The sequence below is a fragment of the Ambystoma mexicanum genome, chromosome 2q (genome assembly GCF_040938575.1).
Source record: "Ambystoma mexicanum isolate Mex_15411 chromosome 2q, UKY_AmexF1_1, whole genome shotgun sequence".
NCBI lineage: Eukaryota > Metazoa > Chordata > Amphibia > Caudata > Ambystomatidae > Ambystoma > Ambystoma mexicanum.
Genome location: NC_090924.1, coordinates 925516135 through 925533616, shown reverse-complemented (window position 1 = coordinate 925533616; position 17482 = coordinate 925516135). Strand labels below are relative to the sequence as shown.

General features: G+C 48.7%; 3 protein-coding genes across 3 annotated transcripts in view; all 3 read left to right on the top strand.

The window, feature by feature from the left end:
- HOXA10 (homeobox A10) overlaps positions 1–17482 on the top strand; it is a 267303-nt gene that overhangs the window by 12143 nt on the left and 237678 nt on the right. The window lies entirely within an intron of this gene.
- On the top strand, positions 3018–6579 carry HOXA9 (homeobox A9). The gene is made up of 2 exons (XM_069648228.1): positions 3018–4192; positions 5393–6579. Exons 1-2 carry the CDS (start codon positions 3628–3630, stop codon positions 5629–5631), a joined length of 804 nt encoding a protein of 267 aa, XP_069504329.1. The 5' UTR covers positions 3018–3627; the 3' UTR covers positions 5632–6579.
- Positions 11909–17254, top strand: HOXA7 (homeobox A7). Its single transcript, XM_069648231.1, has 2 exons — positions 11909–13302; positions 15505–17254. The coding sequence occupies exons 1-2, from the start codon at positions 12894–12896 to the stop codon at positions 15813–15815; spliced, it is 720 nt and encodes a 239-aa protein (XP_069504332.1). The 5' UTR covers positions 11909–12893; the 3' UTR covers positions 15816–17254.

Below are 17482 nucleotides of genomic sequence, written 5' to 3'. Positions count from 1 at the left end.
GGAGCAAATTATACAGATTTGGAGATGGCGTGCAAAATGGCGCACACACCTCTACAGATGCACACAGACACACATGCACGCTCACACACGTGTGTTCCCTAATTTACACACCGCCTGCTAAATCGGTGGTGGAGATGTATTTCTATATACCTGGTATGTTAGTAAATTGCACACGTGTCCGTTGTGTTGCGCGCCCGTGTGTGTAAGAGAAGGAGAGAAAGAATAAAGAGAGCACATGGCATGACTGGCCCCGTGCCAGCATTTAATATTTTGTTTGTGAAGGATTCTCTGCCCACGTTTTACGGGTTTCTTCTTAGTGTGCATTGGTGTTTGTGTGTGTGTGTGTGTGTGTGTGTGTATAGACTGAAAGACATACACACACACACACAATTATATGTGTTTGTTCACCTACATACACATAAGATCAAATATAAGGATAGTCGTATTGTGTGTATATGTTTCAAAAGTATTCATATACAATTATATCTATAGCACACACACACACGCGAGTGTGAATCCTGCAAAAATAAATTAACAAACGTTAGCGATAAAACTCCGAGACACCTCAGTGGGTCTGATTTACAAAAGCGTTTTTGAATCAAAAATTCCTATACAAAAAAAACTTTGCAGATCAGGCCCAAAGTATTTTTCTGGTATATATACGGTGTTATATTATACATTTATGTATGCGTGAAATAATAAAATAGGAACCACCAACGCCGAAAATGGGCGATCATTGCAACCCAAACTAATTGTTGCCAAAACGTTGCAAACAGAGAAGCGGGTGCCTTTGAAATAAAAGTGGAGGGCGCTTTGGGTTGCAAAGTCTGCGTGTTGAGCGCCTGCACCGATGCGCAGAGTGTGTACGTATCCGTCTGGCTCAGCAGTGCAAAGATAACACGCAGCCTCTCGGGCCCCAAGACGCAGACTGCTTGATTGCAGAAGCCCCATAAACCCGGGGCTGTAATAGGGCGGCAGTCCCCCCAAAACATCCGGGGTAATAATAATTTAGAAGTGTATTTCCTGCACACGCTTCCTGTTGGCTGGTCTCATTTTACGACATAATAAGGGCTCCTCGAGCGGGAGAAAGACATTCCTGCGTTTCCAGGGCCGCTCCGGAGACGTGAGAACTTGTGTGAAACGTGCACGCCCAGTGCGCGCAGGCAATCCAGAGAAGTGCACGAGTGTGCAGTTCGTGGGCTCTATGCCACCGTTTGCATCATCTCCCCTTGATGTGTTGGGAGTAAATGCACGGCTTGCCCCCCTGGCAGCATGTTCTTGAAGGATGTTCACCCGATAATATTCTCTGCGAGAAAAAAAAGAAGAGTACGCAGTTTATGGGCCATCCGCGGGCTGATGTATACCTCACAGAAGGTATATGAACGGCGAAGAGGTTTTAATGCCGAGAGAGAGGCCCTCGGATTACCTCTTGGCAAAGCTCTCCCTCTGGGCCGCATCACTTGCTTGTGTAGCGAGGGACTATAACCCTCCGCCATGTGGGAACGGCAGCACGGCTTGCTGGTGGGGGTTTCCGGGTGCAGGGTCTAAAGCAAGAAACATCATCATTAAAATATAGTAGGAAACGTAAAAGAGGCAATCTAAAAATGTGCGCGTGTGTGTGTGTGTGTGATGGCATGCCACCTTCCTGCAGGTTCCTTCCCATGCCCTCTGCCCACTGTTCCTCTTTCCGCTTAAACCCCCACATTTCGTCCTTCACTCCCTAGTCACCCCGTTTTCTATCCTCCCTGCCTTTGCGCAGTGTGTTTCAACATACGTCACATCTGCAAACAAGCATACATGTATGTATGTATATGTGTGCTTGTGTGTATACATATTTATAATTATATATAATATATACATGGCTGTGTGTGTTGTGTGTAATGCATACATATATTATGTGTGTGTTTGTGTGTGTATATAATGTAGACATATATTGCGTGTGTGGGTTGTGTGTAATATAAACATTTTACATATGTGCATATAATAGACATTGTGTGTAATATATACATATATTTTATATATACGTGTATGTGTGTGAATATATAATATAGACGTGCGTGGTGTGTAATGCATACATATATGTATGTGTGTGCCTGTTGTGTGTGTATGATATATATATATATATATATATATATATATATATATATATATATATATTATTTATATGTGTGCGTTGTGTTTAATATACACATGTAGTGTGTGTGTGTGAGAGAGAGAGTGTTGTGTGTATATATAATATAGACATATATTAAATATGGCTGTGTATGTTTGTGTATATACGTATATCAAATATGTGTGTGCGTACGTATATATATATCATATAGACATATTATATATGTGTGTGTACTATATACATATAGTATATGTATGTGTGTGTCTGTTGTGTGTGTATATAATATAGACATCTTTTATTGATGTGTGTGTGTAATATATACATGTATTAGGTGAGTGTGTTTTATGTGTACACATAATATAGACATATATTAAATATGGCTGTGTATGTTTGTGTACATACGTATATTAAATGTGTGCGTGTGTACATATATATCATATAGACATGTTGTATATGTGTGTAATATACATATATGATATATGTGTGTGCGTACATACAACATAGACATATAGTATAGAAACCCGTGTTAATCTTCCTGGGAGTTTTGACGCAGAGCGGATATTCCGCCCGGGCCATATTCGGAGCACCCCAGGACTCTGTATTTTGGAAGGCCTGGCACCGGCCGAATAGTGGAGCGCTGGAACCGTGTGAAATGCAAGCGCTTCAGCGGAACTGAAGACGAACCCCAACCCTAACGGTAAACCCCGTGCCCGCGCATTCCCTAAAAGGGCACCCCGAGCAGGGGGCAGCGCCCCCCTCAATCGCTAGGGCGCGGCCCGCGTCTGGGCCTCGCTGCCTCGGCCCGGGCCCTGCTAACACGGAGCCGAGCAGCGGTGCTGTTTACACAGCCTTCCCAAGCACCACACAAAAGAACGAACCCCTTAACGTGTCCTCCCCCCCACCCCAGACTTTGACTGTGGCGGGGACCGGCGAGGCGAGCGAAGGCCTTCCCACCCGGTGCCTGACTTATAGGACACCCCACGGCCGCCGACACAAGAACTCCTTCTGAAATACCCTGCACATATATTTAAATACAGTACAGCACGAGTGCTATTCCGCATTTTTATGGCTCAAATGATTGCATAATTTTATGTGGAGGTCTCCGATCGCAGGCTTTTCGCCTGTAACGCGGGCCCGGTGATGCTGTCATTAATTATGATAGGAAAGAGTCCGCACAGAAACGGGCAGCGATGTAGGGTTTGATCTTTTAATCTTAGCTGGCCACAATTAAAACAAACTTTGTCGTATAACTCGGCTATCCCCTTTGCATAAAAAAACATATGGCTTTGCTATAAAAAATTATGGCTGGAAAACACTGACCCATTAATAGACTGCGGACTGATTTATACTTTATTGTTCTGCTGCACTGTCACGTGACCGCCGGGCGCCAATCAGCGGGCGCTCTGCCTCCAACTTATTAGGTGACTGTACTTCTCGCTAGAACCAAGTTGTTACATGAAATCTGCAGTTTCATATTTTTTCCTGGAGGTCCCGCTCTGTTTGCGCGGGCGGCGATGTCGGCCTCGGGGACCCTGAGTAATTACTACGTGGACTCGTTCCTCATCCACGAGAGCGAGGAGCTGGTGCAGTCGCGCTATGCCGCCGCCGCGGGTCCTCTGGCTGGGGCTGGCAGGCAGCCGGGCATGGGGGAGCACCCCGAGTTCACGCCGTGCAGCTTCCAGTCCAAGAGCCCGGTGTTCGGCAGCTCCTGGAGCCCCGTGCACCCGCAGGGCGCCGCCGGCGGCAGCGTGCCCGCCGTCTACCACCACCACCATCCCTACGTGCACCACCAGGCGCCAGGGGCGCCCGAGGCCAGCAGGTACATGCGCTCCTGGCTGGAGCCCATGCCGGGCGCGCTCTCCTTCCCCGGGCTGCCCGCTGCCAGGCACTACGGCATCAAGCCCGAGCCGCTGCCGCCGGGGACCCGCCGGGGGGACTGCACCACCTTCGACAGCAGCCACACGCTCTCCCTGTCCGACTACGGCTCCTCTCCCGCCGACAAGCAGAGCAGCGAAGGGGCTTTCCCCGAGGCCCCCGCCGAGACCGAGGCCAGCGGAGACAAGCCTGCCATTGACCCAAGTAAGTGCACACGGCCAGGTCCGGCGCGGCTCGCGGGCTTTCCAGTGGTGTGGGCGGCATGGAAGGCCATTCTTCAGGGGAGGGGGTGGAAAATAAAAACAAAAACCCTACAATGTATATTCATCGCCCATAATCGGCTACTTAGACAGCTGGTATGGTCCTCAACGACCTTGGCATAGCCAGATGACACACGTGAGTGTGTGTGTGTTTAAAATGCTATCGTTTTCTTGTGTGAAACCCAGTGTGTATGTATACATGTCGTATGCATGCTGTGTGTGCGCACATGTTTGTGTGTAAAATGCTATACTTTCCTTTGTGTGAACTGTGAAACCCATTGTGCATGCATGTTTAGCATGTTTGGCAAACATATATGCATACATGTTTTTTTTTATTTTTAAAAAGGCTTAAAAAAAAACTTTCAACTGGAATGTGAGAAAGGATATTTCAGTTCAGCCAAGTCACATATGACACAACGCCACCGAGTAACATTTGCATATATATATATATGCACGTCCACACACACACGCATACATACGCACATGCGTGTAAAAAATGCTATAGTGCCCTGTGCCTAAAACTCATTGTATATGTATGTTTATTTGTTTGCCAGCATAAATACACGACATTATTGTGTGTTGTAAACAGTTGAGCTTGCCATTGTGTGTGTGTGTGTGTGTGAGTTTGTGTGTTTGTGTGCGTGTGCTAGTGAATATGTGTGTCGAGTTTGTGCTTGTCGGTGTGTGTGCCTGTTGTGCTATTAAAACGTCAGCTCCCACGACCTCCAAATGGGGCTGAGGGCACTATGCACAAGTCAGGGTCAGACAGCGAAGCCCCCTTTAGCGCAAGCCCAGCCATACATTGGGCGATGGCTCTCGTGTCGCCCCCTTTGGAAAGCGTCCAGACTCTCTGGACAAGCTTCCATTTTATTTTGGGGCCACGGGGAGTTCTTGCGAGATGTCACCCCACCTCAGCCTCGTGGTATGAGGGGAGAGCTGTACTCTAGCGCGCAGAGTAGGCGGGGTCTGGGCCTTTTATTGTGCATTTCTGCGAATGCTGCCTGGCTTCTTGGCAGCCGTCTTTCTGCCGCTATTTTAAAGCCTGCGAGCTGGCCCGGAGGAACAGCACAAGCACCGCGAACGCACTCAGATGTCACTCTCGCATTGTTCGCTTCTCAACTAATTCCTTCGTTTTATTCCCTAGACAACCCGGCTGCGAACTGGCTGCACGCGAGGTCGACGCGCAAGAAGCGCTGCCCTTACACCAAGCACCAGACCCTGGAGCTGGAGAAGGAGTTCCTCTTCAACATGTACCTGACGCGGGACCGCAGGTACGAGGTGGCCCGGCTGCTGAACCTGACCGAGCGGCAGGTCAAGATCTGGTTCCAGAACCGGCGCATGAAGATGAAAAAAATCAACAAGGACCGGCCTAAGGACGAGTGAAAGGGGGCGGCTGGCCGGCCGCTCGATCTCCCGGACCCGTTCCCACCCGTGTGCCCGCACCTCGGGCCGCCCAGTGCCGCCCACGAGGTACTGTCATCCTTTCACACATGCCAGGAAAGCAAAAGCAGGCGCTCTGGATCCTGGGGCGTGCTGGCCTGTACATAAAAGAAATCTACCTGTCCTGCTCCTTCAGAAGAAAAAAAAACTACCTTTTCAGAATGCACACCTCCGAACGGACTGTATAGTTAATTTAGTTTATATAAATATATAAATGTATATATGTAGCTCACTTTATTTGCTAATTGTCGGCAGGAAGGCCTGCTGTAAGATACTTGAAACTTGTGTTTTGTCGTGGTAAATGTGTTTGTGACTCAACGTGCGTGCTGGGGTGCTGTACACTTTGTGGTTGTGTAAGCTAGACATCACTTTGAACTCAGGTTGTTTAATAAGTTGCATAGGGTATAGCTCGGTAGTGTTCAGTGTTTTCTGTGATTAGATGGCGTGCGTTGGCCTGCAACAATCACGGGTTTGGCGTGGATTGTGTGCTGGACAGTGGCTATCACGCAGCCTGCGTCCCTTGTGGCTGGCATTGGGGAGAGGAAGAAGGACTTTGATTGGCTCGGACTTTTGTTTTCGCCCCGCTGGACAGACATTCGGTTTGGGAGCTATACGTTTGTGAAAACTAAGGTTGACTACCTACTTTTTGTGTTAAAAAAGAAATTCACCTCCTTTCATGCTCGTTGTTATGAAGTTAAATCTATTGATAATAAATTATATGCTATTAAACGGACATTTGATTATAGTACATTTGTACCCCCCTCTTGAATGTATGCGATGCAGAACACACGCTGTATACGTACAGATAGTTACCTCATGGCCGAGAGACCAAATTGTTCTATGGTACAATATATTTAAAGTTTTGACAAATAAAATATATGGACTGTTTTATTCCGGTGGCTTGTTTTAGTTATTAAGAACGAGCTAGCGCAGACCCAGCTGGGGGGTGGGGGAGGAGGTGCTCCAGAACTGGTTGTTTCCAAATATGTTGCAAATGGGTTGCGGGTGAAACTTGATCTTCAAAAGCCAGCTTTGTTTATTTGCAATTACTGTAAATCGCGCCTTTTTCTGAACCCTTAAAATGTTTCTGAGTAAAGATGTCCTAAAAAAATGCTCTTGTTCCCGTTACACGGAGAAGAGACCTGCGGCCTGGTTTACAAGGCGCTCTTCAATGGGATGGATTCATTGTGAAATGCATGTGTCGATCAGGGCCTGGGCGTGTGCACAGCTTTCAGAACTTCACATGGATGCAGAGCACGGGGAAAAGGGACACAACTTTCAAGCATGTTTACTTTCACACAGCAACACGCATGCTGGGGCCAGTTCAAACAAAATTCTAAATAGCAACCTCCAAATGCAGGGGAGTTGCTAGGCCTGGAAAAGACCCGGGGCTAAGCTGATGTCGGAACTGTTGGGACTGGGGGCTGGCTAGTCTTTTGGCTGTAGCTCCTGAGATTCTATCCAGGGCTACAACCAAAAGATCAGGGGCTATAGCCCTCTTAGCCCCCCCCCCCCCCCTAGCAACGCCCCTGTCCAAACGAATTCATATGGAGAAGAGTTGCTCACTCCTTGTAAAGGCCACGCGTGGTCCAGCTGGCCGGATATTCTGTGTCGCTGTTATTTGTGCACACATGTGTTTAAGACAATACACAAATCTGTTATCCAGAAATCAGTATCCTCTTCAGTGTTCACACCGTAACACACACGCATCGCACACACCAGCCAAGTAAAACAAAGCCGAAATGCGAAAGTAGACTAAGCCGTTTCAACGGTGGCATCCTTGGCAGTGGCGCGCGCGTGCGTGCGTGCATGCGTGCGTGTGTGTGTGGTCGCAGTATGTTGTGAACTCACGCCCCTTAAAGCTATAGTTTAGGAAACACGATGACAAAAGAAATGCAGGGAAACTGAAAAGCTGGGAAGAAAACGGGGGTGAGTGGGGATCGAATTCAGGCAGGACGGTCCGACAATGGAGGGGGAAGGAAGGTACATAACAGAGTAAATTACCCAGAGTTATTGCAGGATTGGGTGGACCTCTCGGAGCTGCCAGCGACCCTCCTTTTCCTCATAACTAGGATGGCCAGTGACCTGCTGTCCAGGGTTTACAGAAAACGCTAGCAATTGAGCGAAACACAGACTGCGTTTACAATGTTCAGGAGGAAACCAGTCTATCCTCCTTATTTGCAGGTCCCGACAGAGGGTGTTGTTAGGAAACCTGAGAGCCATATACAGCAATAAAAGTCCAGGACTGCGGCGGGCCTTTATGGGGCGTTAAACGCCGCGGGGCTAACGGCCAAAAACAGGAAGCGGCAGAGGCGTGCAGATGTCCCCGGGTGCGAGGAAACGGGCCACCGTTTCACCTTTTTAGCAACTGCTGCCTAGTTTCATGTGAGCGCCTGATAATTAATAAACAGCGAACAGTTCTGGTCCGCAAAAGAAACGCGACGGGCGCTTGTTCCGGCGCTCGGGGAAGTTGGAACGCCCTCCCTTGTTTCAGGCGGGGAGGGGGGGGGGACTTCAAAGCATCGGCCCTGAAAGTGTGCAATAAATGGCCGGTCTGCAAACTGTCTGGAATGTGGCTCCTAATGACTTTACGACTGTCCAGCTGCAATTGGGGTTTTCCGACAGAAGCCATTTTCGGTTGTTTTGTCTGGCCGCCTCGGGTTGTATGATTGGCTACGCTATGGCCTTTTTTCTAAAAATGCAGAGCTGTTGGGGGTTACTTTTGGATTTCTTTTCAGGATCGCTCACAGTTTGGTGTGCATTATGGTGGTCAAAATGTGAGAACTGATCGGTAGTGCTTTAATCAACACGACACCGCTCCCTCCTCCAGTGTGTGCATGCAGTCTAGTTGAACAGCTGCATTTACAACTGGGAACCAGCAGAGGGCAGTCTTATTCCACAAAACGCGCCCTGAAAGGCAGCACGAGGCTGGTGGCGAGCTGCACAGAGGATTCTAAAATGTCGTCTTCCAAACCAGAACAGGATGTGAAATGGCAGAGGTGATTTTCATAAGGGCCAGATTTCTGGCTTAATGAGCATACCTGGCCGTTCCATGAATGATGTGGTACATCGGTCAATTTCCTGGCGCGTGACCTCCGCTGCCAACCAATGAGAAACGAGAATGGACCCCACTCGGCTTGGGATAATGTTTATGGCCGAAAGGCATTTCCGTGTGGCGTTCTAATGACTTGCATCGGCTCCACAAAGTCCCACATGAAAATGATGCGGTGCCCACACGACCAGGGTCATTCCTTTAAATAAATGGTCGCCGAACTAATACATAAATATGTTTTTAGAGTACACGAAGGGCCCGATTTACAGAAATGCTTTCAATGGGACTTTCCCGCGATAAAGCATGTTTGTAAATCTAGGCCATTATGTTTAGGATATATAAAAAAAAAATAGGTCGCTTATTTATGCATTTTTTCCGTTTCTCTTCTTTGAAAAACGAACTGCAGTTGGTCATGTATTTATTTGTGATATATATATATATATATATATTGAACATATGCGCGTGGTTTGCAAAGGCTTTTTTCAATGCGAAAATCCCATTGAAAAACGCTTAGTAAATCCGAGCCACGCACTTTTCATTTATGAATATGTATCCTGTGATTACGGCGGTGTTTATATGTTCTTGACTCGAGTTGGGGAAGTTATTAGAGCGCAGTGGCCTCGTGCACATGGCGGCCCTTGTCCCGCTTGAGAAATGGGCTTTCGCGCCGCCGCCATGTTGTCTCCGTTGCTCGCCCGCCTTGTTCAGGACAGAACCTCCACGCACAATATTACACATGTGCGGCAAATTAATTATTGGTCAATAATGTGCAGCAGATGCCGAGCCGTTAGAAATGCGCGTGGCTTCCGGCAGCAACGCGCGGAAATGAAAAGGCGCGGCTGATGTGCAAGGTCGCTAATGTTCGCCCATTAAAAGGAGCGCTTCCCGAGAACACACCACGGCTGTTGTGAACATGTGGACGTTTATAGAGCAATAAACAGGCTCCGTCTTTTCTTACCGCTATTTCATATTTAAACCTGGTCTTCTGGGTGCGTCTGTGTATACTTGTAACATCACACACACATTTTACGCCCTACACGCATATATCAATAGACACACAATTCAATTGAAACACGTTTGATATTGTACATATATGTGACCGCACATGCCCTGCACAATGCTCGCATGTTCACATGCGGCCGTTAGCTTTGTTTATTTCACTGAATGCACTCACGGCAGCTCAGGAAATGTGTACCAATGAAGCGGACACGCCGCGTGTGCACTTACTGCGCACACAGTCACGGCTCTAAAAAATAAGAAACTGAAACCCGTGTTCAGCCAACAGCCACTTGCCCTTCACCCAAGATTGGGCAGGCCCTCTGCACACGAATTATCTGAAAAACAAAAATATTCCGAGTCGCCATTTATTTTTCATTCATTTTAGTAGGCAGCGATATATATATATATATATACATATAAGTTTAATAGGTTGATCTCCGTGTCAACCCAATTCACGCCTGAATTGTGCAGATTTTAATTTTAATAATCGCACAGCACTGTCCAGATCTCCGTGGCACCACGCAGAGGTATGTCTACGTGGTGCCACATACATCAACATATTAATATGTTGTACAAAGTTGCCTAATTTATTTGAAAGTTTAAAGTTTGGTATTGCACATCATATATTTGTATATATATATATTTGTATATATATATTTATATATACACACACAATATATATATATATATATATATATATATATATATATATATATATATATATATATATATATATATATATATATTAGTGTGTGTGTGTGTGTGCGTGCGTGTTAGGGTACCGAGGTCATGACTTCGTTTGCCTAAGGTATTAACGTGTCATCTTTTTGGGAGGAACACTTTTTATCTATCAACCTTGATTAGCATAACACAAAGAAAATGCAAATATAACATATATATATATATATATATGTATTGATACATTGCTGGCTCTCAGAGTAGCCCGAATTTATCACAGTAATTTGGGAATTCTTGTAAGACTGTTTTTTTAAAGCTACATGAGGGTCGTTTTCCAGCCATGCAGAGCCCCCATCCACGCCTTGATAAATGCACGCGTCTGCGAGGCTCGCCGGCCCATGCTTCTCCCCTAAAAACAAAGAAAGTAAAACAGAAGCAGCCCACGCAGTGTCGGGAATTCTAGGCGGCTTTTTTTTCATTGCGTCTATACACGTTGGTGATGAGCTGGTAAATTACGGGGAGAAACAATAGCGCGAACCCCGGAACAGTGAGCGCAGCTGCAGATCTAAATATGCCCTTTTTTCGAATGATGGGCCAGAGAAAAGGTAAGAAATCAGACATTATTTGTGTACTTAGAGAATCGTTCTTGCTTAGGAAAAATGGAGAGCGCTTGCCTCGAATCTCGGGCACCAAAACAGTCGTTCAGAGAGTGGGCCTAGTGCCTCGGGCAGTCACCACCGCCAGCAGAAGGGAAAGCGCACCTCCGAGTCCCCTCTACCCCCCAACCCCCCCAATGCCCAGGCCGCCGTGTAGCGCTCCTCTAGCGCCTTGGTGCGTTGCCACTGGGCGGAGGGTAACACTGCGGCTCTTTCACCTTACCCAGTCCCCCCTTTTCCTTCCTTTGCGGGGTCTCGTTTGCTTCCTATGGAGACCGCGTGTACACCATCCTGCCCGCATAGGCCGGGCGAGGTGAATTGGCGCGGCTCTGGACAGTGCTGTGCGATTATTAAAATTAAAATCTGCACAATTCAGGCGTGAATTGGGTTGACACGGGGACGGCCATTTTAGCTCCTGTGCCCGCTATTTGCGCCTGAAGTTAGGAGAGGAAATGTCTAATGAGCAAAGAAAGGAGAGGAAAGGCTGGCAGTGTGTCCAGGCTGCCCGTGTGAGCTGCTGCCGTGAGAATGCGTTTGAAGCCGCGCAAGCTGGCCACGCATCCGGTGCCCCCATTGTAAGGCTCGCACACTTTATGGCGGGCCATATAGCAGGGCAGTAAAAGCTGTCCTGGCCAGAGATGCGTGTCCGAGCCGAGCCCTTTTACGAGGCTTTTGAAGAAACTTCCTGGGCTCCAAGGCGGTTCCCCTTCCGCCCCATTCTCCCATCGTCCCTTGGGCTGGGGGGGGGGGGGTCTAATTGCGCTCGCACCCTCCCCGGTGTGCCATGCACACACTTCTGTAAAGAACTGCACACAATATCAACACAGAGCAGGTTTCCTGGATCCGTGGCAGCAGATGGGATGAAAACGAAAGTACAATGAAAACAGTCGTTCGGAATTACTAGACACAGCTTTTAATTGCATGATTTTAATGTATGTTGTTTGTCGGTATGACATGACAAAAGAGTAGGCTTTAACACACACACAATCACAAATGCAGAAGAATTCGAGAATTGTTTGGCAACGCGTGTGTGTTGGTATATATATACACACATATAAATCTATGTATGTGTATATATATATCCACGTGTGCTAGTATTTACACACAATATAGACATTTGATAGATTCTGGAATGATTGATTGCAGTATTTAAACCCCCGGATCATAACGCGATCACAAATAAAAGCTATGTTTAGCCACACGCACGGCGTGTCTTCGTGTTATTGCTACATTATTTGGTAATGACAAATGTTTTTCTATGTGCGTGTTTCTTGAGGTGTCACGTGCCTTACCATTCTCGCCAGGGGCAGTGTAATGACCATGCTCCACTCAGGAGAAAGCCATGCCCACAGCTGGGCAGAATAGTGCTGACATGAAAAGCGGACGCACCCATGGCAGCGGCGCCCATGCAGATCAATGCACGCACTGTGCTACACGTCCTTGCGTTTTCAGCGCTGTGTTGACTGCTGTCACTTGCAGGCAGCACGAGGTTGTGTTTGTTGCACACTGCACAATAAGCAGACACCGGGAGGTGGGTGGGGGGGGCGGTGGGCTGGGGCTTCAGAGTAAAGGACGTGCAGTGTGCCCTGCGTGGCTCGCTGCATCCTGCCACACTGAGAGGAAGCCTGCACTCCACCACCTGTGATGCGGCCGCAGATTGGACGAGGCGGTCATATGGGGCTGGTCACGTGCAGGAGGCAGCTCAGTCCAAAAGAAAATGGGGTTTGGTGTAAATCTAGGGGTGTAATGTTATCATATATCACGCTACCTCGTAAAACCGACACTGGAGCCCACCGAACAACAAATCACGGGTCAAAAATATGAGTTCTTCGTATTATGTGAACGCTCTTTTCAGCAAATATCCGGCGGGCGCTTCTTCGCTCTTCCAAAATGCCGAGCCCACTTCTTGCTCGTTTGCTCCCAACTCGCAGAGAGCCGGCTACGGGCCGGGGGGCGCCGGCGCCTTCGGCCCGTCCGTGGGCGGCCTGTACAACGTGAACAGCTCCCTGTACCAGCAGCACTTCTCGGCGGCGGCGGCGGCGGCGGCGGCCGCCGGATACGGCCTGGGCTCCGAGGCGTACAACCTGCACCGCGCCACGTTTGAGCAGAACATCCCGGTGCTGTGCGGCGATCTGAGCAAGCCGGGCTGCGAGGCGCCCGAGGAGGCGGCCGGCCTGCACCTCCAGGCGGAGGGCAGCCTGCGGATCTACCCCTGGATGCGCTCTTCAGGTACGGGGGCGCCTGCCTGCCTGCCTGTCTGCCTGCGTGTGTGTGTGTGTGTCTGTGCGTGTGTGTGGGGTGCGCTCGCGCTGTCAGGGCTGCTGCTGCTGCTGCCTACACGGGTGTAATTACAGCCCCGGCGCCATTGCCCGGGAAGCCTGTGGCATGCATGTAAATGAGAACCATAAAAGGTTTTATGGCGCACTTAATGGCGCCTACCTTTGCAGAGGCAGCCGCCCCGGATTTTCAACTTTTTTTGCCTTTCATCTCTCGTTCACGCGGCGTCCTTAAAGATTTACGAGAAGAGGAGGTGTCAGGGCTCGCCTGTTTACACAGGGGTGCAGAAAAAAGGGGGCCTGGCCGGGAAGAACGGGGGCCTGGAGGTTTGGGATTGCGGTGCGGAGTGATTGTGGAGGGGGCTTACGTGGGGGGCATAGGTAACTTGAATGCCGGAAATGCAGCCATGGTATCATATGGCTGCAACGAAAACAGAAATACATTATAATATCTCCCCAAATCCACACCCCCTCATTGGCTGCAGACAATTGTAGCCAATGTTGTATTAAAGCCCCTTTCCTTAATATATATATATATATATATATATATATATATATATATATATTTCTTTAACACTGGGGGATATTTTGCACCTGGTAACGGGTTGGCCCCATTGGAATTAATAGTACACACCCTACAGTTCCGTGATCCCGGCAAAGCGCCCCACGCCCTCGTGCTCGAGCACACAGGAACATGTGTGTGTTCAGCGGGGCCCGTCTGGGCAAGGCAGAGGGGTTGGGGGGGGGATGTTTAGGGTCTTGGTGGCGTCCACACGGTCTCGGGGCTCCCGTGCCCTCCGCCCGCATAGTGTATCCATGCTGTGTGCATGCCTAATGAAATGTGTATATGCGAACTCAGGGTCCATTACAAGGGGATCGTGGGGGGTCGGGTGGTGCAGTTTCAGAGTAGTTTGCTGTGTGTATCATATCACAGGGAATGTTTTTTCCCATGGGTTTTGTGGTATGTACATTGAAACCATGTGTGTGTGTGCATTCGTGTGTACATTCTTAGAAATGTCAATGTCCACCTTTTGTGTGTACAATATCTCCTGGGATGTGTATTGTTAAGAGCGGGCCCACGTGCCGCATTAAACGAGGAAATCACCTTTCAAATTACACACGCCCATCCCAGGGAGTGTGCACCGTGTCCCTTATTCTGGAAGTACATTATTTGGAGACGGGTTGTGAGATGTACGCATATGCCCGATAAAGCGTGCTGTGTCTCGGGGAATGTACGCCTTCGTATGCCCATTTTCACAATATACGGGGCAAGGAATATACTTGGTAGGGGCGTGGAGCGTAATATGAAGATAGCACAGGGACACCGTGCTGGTATTGGAAACAAGACCACACAGAAAAACAGAGGTTCGAATCCCAGATCCGCGCTTGGAACCCGCATTCAGGTATTAAGTGCGTTATAAAAAATAAAAAAACAGTTCAAATAAAAAAATAATTTAAGCGGTCAGCCTGTTTTTTTTTTAGGGGGGGGCTTTGTGTTGGTGTGTCTGTAGTCTTCCTGTGCATTACGCCTGGGGATGGATATTTCCACATGAGGCGTTGCGGTGTGTACACGGCCACGTCCACCTATTTACTAGGGGCCAACACCTGTGTGAAAATGGCGGCCTGTGTGTGGTGGGCTCATTACCACGGGGTGGCGTATTGGTCTGTGGGTGCGCGCAATATCAGGGGGATTACGTTTTCTAGGCTGGGGGCGGGGGGGGGATTTTCACGTGGAATGTATATTTTCAGATGGTGCCGTGTGCACCGTCACCGTGCATTCGCATAATCAGGGGGCTGGACGGGGTGCGCCAAAGGGTGCATTCGTGCAGGGGTTTGTGTGGCGTGTGCCTCGCTGTGGAGGGCTGAGGAGGGATATTCCACTGAGGTTCTGGGGTAGTGTTTCTTCAAGGGGCTGCTGTGTGTGTACCCCATTATAAGGCGTATTCGTTCAGAGGTGCAAATATGATGAGTGTGTTACGGGGTGCATGCAAGATAACAGGGTACCGAGCCCACTCTTCTGGTATTTTTTAGGTATCTGAATTGGCGTGATTGGTCATAAAATGATCGGGCCTGCGTGGAGCGCTAAATTGCCTGGTGCCTGTGGAGCGGAGACATGCTCTAGTGGTAAAACCAATCTACCCTCTCATCCTTGCAGGTCCAGACCGAAAGCGGGGCCGCCAGACCTACACCCGCTACCAGACCCTGGAGCTGGAGAAGGAGTTCCACTTCAACCGCTACCTGACCCGCCGGCGCCGCATCGAGATCGCCCACGCCCTGTGCCTCTCGGAGCGCCAGATCAAGATCTGGTTCCAGAACCGGCGCATGAAGTGGAAGAAAGAGCACAAGGACGAGGCCGGCAGCCCCCCGGCCGCCGGCGGCCCGGATCCGCAGGCCTCGGCTCCCAAGGAGAAGGCGGCGGCCGACGAGGAGGACGAGGACGATGACGAGGAGGAGGCCGCCCTCTGAAGTCTGCCTGGGCTTGAGATCTGCCGGCTCGAAAAGACTGTTTTAAAAAAAAAGTTTTAAAATGTGTCTTTTTAAATGATCTTTTTAAAATATATTAATTTGACGGTGAGCATTCCGTGTTGCCCCTTTATCGGGACCCCCACCCTAAAGTGCTAGGTCACACCTGCTCACACAGTCGATTCTTCGAGCATGCTGATGGCTGCATCTCTTCTGTGCACACATGAGAGCTGTTACCTGCACACCTTCTGGCAGCCCGTCCGGTTAAATCACAATGCATTGGCTGAAAAGACTCTGTGGCCAAATCAGGCACCCCTTGAACCTACGCGGATGCAGCCCTCCGCCCGCCCCCACCCACCTAGAAGGTGTGTTCCCCCACTTCTAATGGACACACAAGAGAAGTGTTACTTGCACACGGGAATGAGACCTCGTACTTTCAACAGTGAACTACCTACCTGAACTAATCCGACAGCGGTGTGCGGGCTACGCGCACCAGGCCGTCATTATACTACCTATTATGTAGACCGCAGTCGCTTTGTTTCCGTTTTGTCCGTCTTTTGTTTCGTTGAAGGGATATTTGAAGAAAACTCCATTGCATGCATAGGAAGTGTAACGTGTTGTTTGTACAATGAAATGAAAACACACACCGCCACATGAGGCAATGCTGCGTACTACCTACCGCCGGAGCTACCTATGACCGCGGTCTCTCTACCTAGCCTACTTGCCATGTTGTATTTTAAGAACCCAAGGACGTGTAATGACTCTCGTTTGGACATGTATGCTGTGAACTTAGAAAGCGCCAACACGTTCGCTTGGCAAAACAAGGCGCGTAAACAATGCCCTCGCACTGCCTGCAAGTAATAACAGCAGCATTGTTATTTAATATGCCTCGTTTTTCCAGCTTGGAACCGTCGGCGCTAGTTTATAAAGCGCTTTGCATTTATGTCCTGCGTTTTAATGCAGGGTCGAATATCCCCACCCCCCCCACCCCCTGCATTTTTCCAGAAGTCATTTCAAACCTGGCAGTCTTGTGAAAGGCGGCTACTGTTGTGTTCCTTCTAAACTAAAATGCCGTGGTTGTGTTTCTGAACTTAGCATGCCCCCCCCCCCACGCACCCCACTGTGACCTCTTCTGAAGCCCAGCGGAACGCCCAGCGTTGATGTTGTGTCGCGTTGTATTTGACTCGCAGGACAGTACAAATGGTTGTGTTGTGAATGTGTTACCTTGTTAGCATGGTGCCGGCTTATCTTCGTTTAAAACCGTCTTTTCATACATGTATGCAACTGTATGCACACTCATTGTGTTCATTGTCGACACGTGACTCACATCGTGTTGGTACTGGAAGGAAAATGCAAGAAGCGACGTCGTTTCCAGAGCCTCCGTCACAAAATGTGGTTTTGTTTGTGTCACACTGAAAAATAAAGTCATGCTTGTTGTCCGACATATCGTTTCCTTGCATTTGTCATTGCACACGTTAAAAGAAGTGGCACGGGCATATAGAATTAAATATATTAATAATAAACAATGGTTAATCGAAAATGTGCTTTATTAAATGCTTTCGGAAATCGGGGTACATCATATAGATCGCAAAACTTTATAACCGACCCACTTGTCTACAAAGAAGCTGTGAGGTAATGCGTACACCATCATTATTTTAGAAATTCCAGCA

Excerpts from the sequence above, each read along its gene's own strand:
- HOXA7 (XM_069648231.1), top strand. The coding sequence starts at position 12,894 with ATGAGTTCTTCGTATTATGTGAACGCTCTTTTCAGCAAATATCCGGCG. Across the intron at positions 13,303-15,504 it reads CCCCTGGATGCGCTCTTCAG|GTCCAGACCGAAAGCGGGGC; the intron begins GTACGGGGGCGC and ends TCATCCTTGCAG.
- HOXA9 (XM_069648228.1), top strand. The coding sequence starts at position 3,628 with ATGTCGGCCTCGGGGACCCTGAGTAATTACTACGTGGACTCGTTCCTC. Across the intron at positions 4,193-5,392 it reads CAAGCCTGCCATTGACCCAA|ACAACCCGGCTGCGAACTGG; the intron begins GTAAGTGCACAC and ends TTTATTCCCTAG.